Below are 10,431 nucleotides of genomic sequence, written 5' to 3'. Positions count from 1 at the left end.
TTACTGATTTATTAATTTTTCAAACCACTCCATACTGCAAGAGATCATTCTTTAATAAAAATATTTCAGCTATGAGCAATCACAGGTTATACCCTCTTTGTAATTGTCAACACTTTGTGCAAAAATATCATCTCAGCGCAGAAAGTACTTACTATAACGCCAAGACCATAACAATAATCAAGACATACAGTATGTGAGTCATATAAAATAACATAAAATAAAAAGTCAGCAGATTCCAATTGTAGGCCAGCTGTCCAAATGGCTTACGCCCAAGAGGAAAAATTTGTCACGAAAGAGAAGAGAAAACAAACCTGTTTCACTCTTTTAAGTTTTGTACCAGACCGCGTATCCTATCGTTTATGGCTTTTTTTCAACGTTTAGTATTTGAATTTCAACAAAATATTTCTCGGGGGCTCTCGTGGCCTAGAGGTTAAGGTGTTGACCTCTCATTCAAAGTTCAATGTGTCTCATATGACCTTATGCAGTTGCGAGAGCCTTAAAACACTTACCCCCCCAAAAAAAAATTCTCGAGCAATCAGTTCCACAGATTAAATATGAAACTGTATTTCTAAAGATAAAAAAATTTTGGCTTATTACATTTGGACATCTTACTGCTGATATAATTCCTTCATCAATAAGAAAATTTAATCACAGCACTATTCAGGGAGCCAAAAACATCAACAAATTGAGCAAACTCACAGAAACAAGCAGGTCAGCGTCATTCTACAAGTACCCAAATCAATCTCTAGTGGCTTCCAGATAATGCCATTATTTTCATAAAAAGAAATCAGGGGGTATCTTAATTACAATATATACACAGTATAACCTGCTCAACTGGCCACCGGTATAAGACAATCACCTGTACAAATGGCCACTTGTGTAAGACAATCACCTGTACAAATGGCCACTTGTGTAAGACAATCACCTGTACGAACGGTCACCTGTATAAGACAATCACCTGTACGAACGGTCACCTGTATAAGACAATCACCTGTTCAAACGGCCACCTGTGTAAGACAATCACCTGTACAAATGTCCACTTCCCATTTCTCCCTTTTGAATGTTTCATTTACCAAGCACTGGCACTTTGCTCCTCGACAAAAGGTGGCCATCTTTGAGAACTTTGACCTTAGTTCTGTTCTGGTTCATTATTTCCTCCCCAGTTTATAATATGAAAAAAAACAACCCAACAAAAGCAAACCCCAAATGCCAAAGACAGAGCTCTGCTGATTAGGGCACTCTCTTTTTTTCTTTCATTTTCTTAAAACTTAAAACAGCTCCAATTACTTGGGCGCTTGTAAAATAATGCTGACAAAATATCACATGAAAAAAGGAGACCATACAGTGCATTTCATAATAACCTGTGCTATAAACATGTTTAAACCTGCATGAAAAAGGAACAACATAGCCACAGCAAACTCACGACAAGGAATATTTACTCTTCGCCTGGGAAATAATCAATAATGCTTTCCACGGTCTACCATCCACTGTTCACTGACAGGGTTCATACACACATACACACATGCACGAACGCATGCACACACGCATGCACACGCACACACACACACACACATACATACATATATACATACATACATACATACATACATACATGAAACATACATACATACATACTGCACTGCAAACTTTGGAGGTTTCCAAGAGAATTCCCCATCCTACCTTTCACCAACATCCCCAAAGTCATGTAACCAGCCAGTATCTTACATCATATGATACTTGTATCTTACATCATATGATACCTTCTCAAGTATCTTAGAATCATTGAAATGCAAGCACTTTTTTCATTGATGAGGGGGCAAAGCAGAAGAGTTGATGTACATGTATAAATCAACAGAGTGATTCTCTTACGGTGTAACTGAAAGAAATAGAACAACTTTTTAAAAAATTCAAAACCCCTGCTGAGGTTGATCTGCGGGTTTTCAATAAAGATCTTGGGTCTGCATGCACTACTTATAGATTGAAGGGTTTTTTTAGGGGATTTTTTGCACACTGAAATTTTTTCAAACAAAACTAGTAACATAGTTAAAACTTAACACCATCAATGATTACATAGTAATATTGCAATAACATATTATTGACTGATCAGCATAAGATTCTGTCTACATCCCTTCGCCAAATGGCATAATATGTTGGAGTCTTCATACACGAAACAGTGGATGGAATATAACGGATAAATCTTCTGTTATCATTCATGACTGGACAGGCCTACGCTTGTATTCTTTTACCCAACTGCACTGGCAAGGATTGGAGAGAGGACACGTCTTGAGTGGAGGTACTTGTGATTTGGCACAGATTTTGACGTCATTAATGGCTCCAAAATCTTGAGGGCTTTCCGGGACTCCCTGAGGAATAATAGATCACAGTACAAGTAGATCTAGTAAAGTCAGTACATGTCAGTCACCATTGTATGGAAGGCAAACAAACTTTTTCATATACATTAAAATAATATATACTAGTATATAATTATATGTATGTAATTATATGTATATAATACTAATATTTACTAATATAAAATATGCTAGTCACCATTGTATTGCAGTATGAAAAACAAACTAACTTTTTCACATACATTAAAGTATGTCAAGCGAGCTGACAAAATGAATAACTTCTCAGATTCAAACCTTATGGAAATAGATACATCACGCTTATATGTGAAGTTTTTACAATTTATTATAAGTATGAAATAATAAAAGACAGGTTATAGTTAAAGAACATGGCATCAATAGAAAATAACAGATTTGACCCTAGTGTTGATTTTTGGCCAATATCTTCTTTTCTGGATTAAGAGAAGTAACTCATTTTGTCAGCACGCCTCACAAATAATATACTAGTCACCATTGTATCACTGTATGAAAAACAAACTAACTTTTTTGCATATATTAAAATATAATATACAGTCACCATCGTATCATTTTAAAAAAAAAAAAACTTTTTTATTTATATAAAAATACATGTTCGCCACCATTGTATAACTGTACGAAAAACAAACAAGTGTTTTCCCGTACATTAAAATACATGTCATAAACACTTCTAAAAAAGCATTTGTACACTTTTACTTAGAATAAAAGAGGTACATAATACACGTTTTAAGTATATTATACTCAGAGATCCATAACAATTATTTATGGTATTTCTACAAGAACAGTTGACTTTTTATGCCAGTATCAAAAGATCTCACTCGGATAACTTTGAAAAGCCTAACTAATTTCAGATTTGCTTTTGCATTAGACACGCTGTATTTCTGTCATCCACCCCCCCCCCAACCACCCCTTAAATTAAATAGCATGAAAATTTAAGCAATGTAAGGTGGCAATATCAACTCTTTATCTCCGGCAAGCTGCTCCCAGTGACTCGGGATCGGAACCACAGTGTCGGTGAGTTGCTGACAGCAGCTCGGACACATTCCTTTACGAACGACGACTTCAACATCAAATTACTTTTTGGCAATTGCCAAAAAACAGGTCTCTCATGCCGGAAGTTCATTCATTAGATGAAGAACTATCAAAATAGGTTTACTAGTTTCGATTTAATTACCAGTTTAACGACGTTTTTGTCATCTTTAGATTTAGCACCGAAAAAGGGCCCCGGCATAGTGAGTTTACCCCCCTCGGAGATGAAGAGTTAAACTGATGCACATAACTTGTGCGGTACGTGGCAAAGCTTACAAATGGGTTTACCACAGAGGGGAAACTTGCGATCGCCTTTGAAAAAAAAAAAGCCAAAAATTAACAAATATTCTGCACTCTATATTCTTTTCCTCAAACTGACAAACTCACCTGGCTAGAGCCCCCTCCAGTTTCTCTCTCTCTTTGAGACAACGCAAGACTCTCCGGTCTGTCAGCTTCAGCATCCCAAAGGTTCGGATTATCTGTCGGAAACAGGTATTGGGAATAGCTTACCGGTCAGAAGCAGGGTTTGGTGAATATTTTATCCGTCAGAAACAGGGTTTGTGAATATCTTATCCGTCCCAAGTTGGGTTTGTGAATTTCTTATCTGTCAGAAGCAGGGTTTGTGAATATCTTTTCTGTCAGAAACAGGGTTTGTGAATATCTTATCTGTCGGAAACATGTATTGGGAATAGCTTATCGGTCAGAAGCAGGGTTTGTGAATATCTTATCTGTCGGAAACAGGTATTGGGAACAGCTTATCGGTCAGAAACAGGGTTTGTGCATATCTTATCTGTCGGAAACAGGTATTGGGAATAGCTTATCGGTCAGAAGCAGGGTTTGTGAATATCTTATCTGTCAGAAACAGGGTTTGTGAATATCTTATCTGTCAGAAGCAGAGTTTGTGAATATCTTATCTGTCGGAAGTAGGGTTTGAGAATATCTTATCTGTCAGAAACAGGGTTTGTGAATATCTTATCTGTCAGAAGTAGAGTTTGAGAATATCCTATTTGTCGGATGTAGAGTTTGAGAATATCTTATCTGTTGGAAGTAGAATTTGAGAATATCTCATCTGTTGGAAGTAGAGTTTAAGAATATCTTATCTGTCGGAAGAAGGGTTTTTCAATATCTTATCTGTCAGAAGCAGAGTTTGAGAATATTTTATCAGTCAGCAGTAGGGTTTGAGAATATCTTATCTGTCAGAAGAAGGGTTTGTGAATATTTTATCTGTCAGAAACAGGTAATGAGAATATATATCGAAAAGAAATATAAAGGGAAGATAATCATTTTTGGAAATTATTACGTGTTTGCTGGGTTATAGAACTTTATCAAAACTGATGCCTTTCCTCTCTACTATGTGTATTCATATGTGTCATGATGAGGTGGAATCAGGCGCTCATCAATTTTTAGGCATATATAGAGTTTTTCACATCATCTTAAAGCCTGTTCATTTGTCTCGCCTTTGATGAAAAAAATACCCATCCATCTTGAAGAGAAGACATTTGCAATTGAAGGAGGTGGGGGTCGCCTTGGGTCAGAAGAATCATTAGTGAAAAAAGAGACTTCCAAAACTTGAGTGTCCTTGGAAATGGAAAATATACATTTTTAGAGCCTTTATCAAAGTTTTTAAGTTAGTAGACCCCACATAGAAAGGTGTTTTTAAATGGACTTTAAAGGTGTTAAGCCTAAAAGAGAGAAACAAAGAGAGAGAAAGAGAGAGAGAGAGAGAGAGAGAGGGAGAGAGAGACACAGAAAAAAAGAGACAGACAGACAGACAGAGAGAGAGAAACACTCACCATAAGTCTGACGTAGTCACTAGAGTCCAGCTCCAACATCTCCAACAGTAGACGGATCAGTTTTTCACTCTTCATACCAAGCGTGCCCTGGTGGAGAAGAACAAATGTAAAAGTAACTGTTGATGTTTTACGCCCCCATCGACACTATTTAGATCGTTTGGTCGCTTTTAAGCACAAGGGGGCTATCCTGAAAAATGTTGTTTAAAGAAAATCGAAGTAAAGTTTTTGCCCCTTGTTCAGTTTCTTTGAAAGACAAGGAGAGTTTTCTCTTTAACCAAACAAATATACACACCAATGTAATCAAACTTCTTCTTCAGGTAGGGCAATGCCCACTTTTGGTGTAGGTCAAGATTTCTGGAAACCCACAAAATCTGGGTTAGCCTGTTTGTCCTTAAAAGCGACCATTTAAGAGGCAGACTGCTTCGAGCCTACCTGTCAGGGCCAACCTGGGCTGAGGAGAGAGACACAATGTCCCAGCTGGAAGACTGAGATACTCAACAATGGAAGCTCATTTGGAAAATGCTGTATCTTTACCTTAACCCTATCCGTACACCCTGGGGTCATTTTGTACCCCAAGGGTTGTATTCTTCACATTTAAGAATACTTCTAGTAGGATGATCTCTTTGAAACTTTCAGTATTTCTCAAAAAATCATTTAAACAGACTGCTATGCAAAGTGTACGGATCTGATTAATGAGTAAATTTCCTCTTTGGAAAGTGGTGGCACAGAGTTCCCCACGTCGTATGGATACGATAGTAAACCACGACGTACGTATAGAGTTAAAAGTAACAAAAATGCAGTCACATAGCACTCAAATTGCGTAAACTTACCGAAGCATCACACAATCACCTGGACTGGCCAAGACAATCCAAAAACAAATAGGACAAGGAGGGAGATGAAGAGGCAGACCGAGAGAATGATGGGAAGATATCATCATCGAAGAAGAGTGGACTGGCCATGATTGGAGCATCATACTGCTGCAAACTGCTGAGAATAGTGAGGTGTGGAAGAGGCTGGTCGTGAAATCTACAGTGGTGCCCCCAACGGTCAACAAGACTAAGGGATAGGCGATGGAACTGAAGCAACGCAACCGAAGCGGCAAGATGTGGTGGGTTTTTTTCGCCTGTGAAATAAACTTCTCCTAATAAGCCCACTTTGCTGTTTGCTTGTTTTAGTAAGAGTTTTACAGCGCTTGCAACTGCATAAAGTCATAATGAGCGCGCAAAGAAAACGTTGGTTCCATTCGTAACAGTACACTGCACAGCCTGATTCTGGTCAACACCTCTACTAAAATTCTAAAATACTAAAAATTTTATGTAATAAATTAAATTCTTAATTTAAAATAACTTTTTTAAATCACATGAAAATTTTTTTTAAATGTCATTCACAATTTTCCACGAAGGCCAATGGCCTTAATAAAATCAAGGATTCTATTGGGATCAACAATGGTAGACAGATCTTGCAATTTTTTTCATTTAAAATATTTTCTGGGCTGTAGAGATTAGATGCTTTGTTGTCGCACACAGGAGATGCAAGTTTGATTCCTATGTGGGGATCATATTTATAGAGTATCTCAGTCTTTCCGCGCTGAGATGCTGTATCCCTCTCAGCCTCGGTTGGCATTGACAGGGTGGGAAACCTGCCACATTAACCCTATCCGTACGCCCTGGGGTCATTTTGTACCCCTGGGGTTGTATTCTTCACATTTTACAATACTTCTAGTTCGAAGATCTCTTTGAAACTTTCAGTATTTCTCAAAAAATCATTTTGAAAGACTGCTATGCAAAGCGCACGCACCGGATTTACGAGTAAATTTCCTCTTTGGAAAGTAGTGGCACAGAGTTCCCCACGTCGCATGGATACGATAGTAAAACACAATGTACGGATAGGGTTAAGTGGTGGCAGAGAGTTCCCCACGTCGTATGGATACGATAGTAAAACACAACGGATAGGGTTAATGATCTAAATAATGTCAATGGGGGTGTAAAAATACCTACATTTTAAAAAAAACCTAGCGAAATTAACAAGTAACAGTCCTATTCCCTGTTTTATAGCAGCAATTTTAGACGAAAAAATAAGCACGCGTGAGCATTTTCATCATCAAAAAGACAGCTCTCAAGCTGCAAACTTGTATTACCCACCAACATGTTCGGAAAAAAAATGAAGATTTGATAACTGAGGATACAGTTGTAGAGCATGGAAGTATTTCTTTATAACAAATGAGGAAAACAAGATAAAAAACAATAATGTAGCATCCAGTTAGTAGACATTCCGACTTTTAAAAATTAAAATGACAACTGAACTCACCACAGATATGGCTGCCTGTGCTCTTGCGTCCTCCTCTGCATCTTCAAGTTTTCTGTAGCAAACACAAGAGGAACTCATTAGTTTGTAGACTTTGGCTGAAATCAACTTTAATTATTAAATATACATTCTGTAAAAAAGAAGACTTTTTTTTTCACCAGCTTCTGCAGCACAGAATATGCAAACATACCTGTAGCAATCTCTCTCTCTCTCTCTCTATCTCTGTCTGTTTGTCTGTCTCTCTCACTCTCTCTCCCACCCACACTTTCTCCCTTCCCTTCCTCTTTCTCCCTTCCTCCCTCTCTCGTCCCCCCTCCCTCTCTTTCTCTATCTGTCTTTGTGTTTCTCTCTCAGAAAACCGGAGGAGAAACATTCTAAACATGAACACCCACCATTCAACCATAGAACACTGCAGAGAAATGGTCACTTTTAAAGACAAGCGGGCTAACCCAGATTTCGGGGGTTTCCGGAGATCTTGACCTACACCAAAAGTCGGCCTTGCCCTACCTATAGGAGAAGTTTGGTTTCAATGGTGCGTATATTTGTTGGAATATAGAGAAAACTATCCTTGTCTTTTGAAGAAACTGAACAAGGAGCAAAAACTTTACCTTCAATTTTCTCAAAACAGCATTTTTTGATATAGCTCCCTTATGCTTAAAAGCAACCAAATATCGCAGACACAAAAAAAAAGAACATGTCCGAAACTCAACAAGTATAAGGAGACTTTGTACGATGAAAAGCAAAAAAAATTAACTCAAACCGATCCCTCTGACAAAAGGAATAAAATACAAGGAAGCCGCTAACATAATATTAAGTTTGACTCATTTTACGTACCAGATGATAGTGCCACATCTTATTTTTTCTTGAGCAGAAGCAAAAAAATAGAAAAGAAAAGAAAAAAAAGAGAAAGAAAGAAAAAAAAGAAAGAATGAAAAGGTGACTTGATCAAGGGTGCTGACTTACCTTTCCACTGTCTCGCAAGCCTTCACAAACATGCCCAGAGCAGTCAGAGCTTTTGCTGCAGACAGGCGCACCTCCTGAAAAAAACGTGCGTTGAGGTGGAGAATTTTTTTAAAGTCCATAATCACAGGACAGGTTCTTTTCCATGAACGAGTATGTTATTTATTGAGAATCAATGCCATATGCTCTTCTTTTAAAAAATATATCATTATGTGTCAACATAAACCTACTGTGTCAAATGTTTTCTCTCTATATATGTAAAGCGAGCAGACAAAATGAGTTACTTCTCGGATTCAAACCTTAAGGAAATAGATACATCACGCTTACAGGTGAAGTTTTTACAATTTATAAGTATGAAATAATAAAAGACAGGTTATAGTTAAAGAATATGGCATCGATAGAAAATCTACAAATTTGATCCTAATGTCGATTTTGGGCCAATATATCCATTTGTGGATTGCGAGAAGTAACTCATTTTGTCAGCACACCACACATATGTTTGTATTTTATTTACAGGACAATGGGACGAAAGGAAAAAAGCTACTACTTTAAAAAAATCATTTTAGAAAAAAACAACCCAAAAACAAGGAAACCGCAGAGCTTCATAAATGGATGTCTAAGAAGGATAGTGGGGATCAAGTGGTACGATTGAGTCACAAATGCTCAACTGTGGGAAAGAACAAGTTAAAGGCTAGTAAAGGAAGACATACAGGTGAAGAAATTGAAATGGATTGGGCACACCCTGAGGAGACTCCCGACAAGCATCATCAGACAGGCTTTGACGTGAAAACCACAAGGAAAACGTAAGAAAGAAAGACCAAAGATGACATAGAGGCGAGCGGTGCAGCGGAAATGAAAAAGGCGGGGACATCATGGAAACAGCTAGAAAAGGAAGCACAGGACAGGCTTCGCTGGAGTAATGTTGTTGATGGCCTATGCTCCACTGGGAGTTAAAAAGGGCAAGAGAGAGAGAGATGTGTAAAAACTCCAACACCCACAAATAGAAACAGAAATGAGCATGGGTCCAAAGAGTCTGGTATCTATAGAAGATCATGGCCTTGCAAAGTAAATGGATGCAGCACCGTTCCCTCACATGTCATTCATCCCACCCTGTCCTGACTTACCATGTTTGGGTCATCCCACAGTTTATTCTCAAGTAGCTTGTAGATTTCATCAGAGTTTGAGGAGATGCAAGCATGCTTTGGGCCTGCGAAGAAAGTAATTTTGTTTGAGCTTTGAACTGAAATTTACAGGAAAACTGATGAAAGATTTTGAAACCTGAGAATTTAAAGAAAATGGACAACCTGTGTAAATCTTTTCTTTTCAAAGGGACTGAGAAATGGCTGACACTGCTCACTATCCTGGCTAGCAAATAGTGAGTAAAAAAAAAAGGTTGTAAAAAAAAGGAAAAAAAAAAAACTTCATGAAGGGATTACCAGTAGTATTTTACTAATCTAATAATTCTGATTATATTATCGTAACGCTACATTTCTCTTTTGAGCAACTCGGCATTGACGGGAGACAGAGACATACCAAGTGCAATAAGGAGACGACAGGCCAGCGCTCTGAACTTCCACACGGGAGAGTCACACAGCAGCTCCAGGACGTGCTCCACGATGTTCTGATCGATGCAGTTCAGCTGCTTCACCAGGATCTCGAGGGCCTACAGGGAGGGAAGGTCAGGCCTTATATGTTCTGATTGATGCAGGGAGGGAAAGTCAGGTCATATATGTTCTGATTGATGCAGGGAGGGAAAGTCAGGTCTTATATGTTCTGATTGATGTAGTGAGGAGGGAAAGTCAGGTCTTATATGTTCTGACTGATGCAGGGAAGGAGGGAAAGTCAGGTCTTATATGTTCTGATTGATGTAGTGAGGAGGGAAAGTCAGGTCTTATATGTTCTGACTGATGCAGGGAAGGAGGGAAAGTCAGGTCTTATATGTTCTGATTGATGTAGTGAGGAGG

The 10,431-nt window shown here is 38.2% G+C and overlaps 1 protein-coding gene across 1 annotated transcript in view; it reads right to left on the bottom strand.

Moving 5' to 3' along the window:
• Positions 1–985: 985 nt before the first annotated feature.
• The window catches only part of LOC101845258, a gene marked incomplete in the record, with an annotated part of 45,169 nt that continues 35,723 nt past the window's right edge, over positions 986–10,431 (bottom strand). Inside the window, 7 exon segments of the mRNA XM_035971437.1 lie at positions 986–2,363; positions 3,798–3,889; positions 5,204–5,290; positions 7,511–7,562; positions 8,471–8,544; positions 9,592–9,674; positions 10,001–10,130. Coding sequence (XP_035827330.1) covers positions 2,243–2,363; positions 3,798–3,889; positions 5,204–5,290; positions 7,511–7,562; positions 8,471–8,544; positions 9,592–9,674; positions 10,001–10,130 — 639 coding nt within the window.

This window comes from Aplysia californica, unplaced genomic scaffold, assembly GCF_000002075.1.
Source record: "Aplysia californica isolate F4 #8 unplaced genomic scaffold, AplCal3.0 scaffold00436, whole genome shotgun sequence".
Classification (NCBI taxonomy): domain Eukaryota; kingdom Metazoa; phylum Mollusca; class Gastropoda; order Aplysiida; family Aplysiidae; genus Aplysia; species Aplysia californica.
Note: the sequence above shows the minus strand (reverse complement) of the source record. Positions and strands in the feature narration are given on the sequence as shown.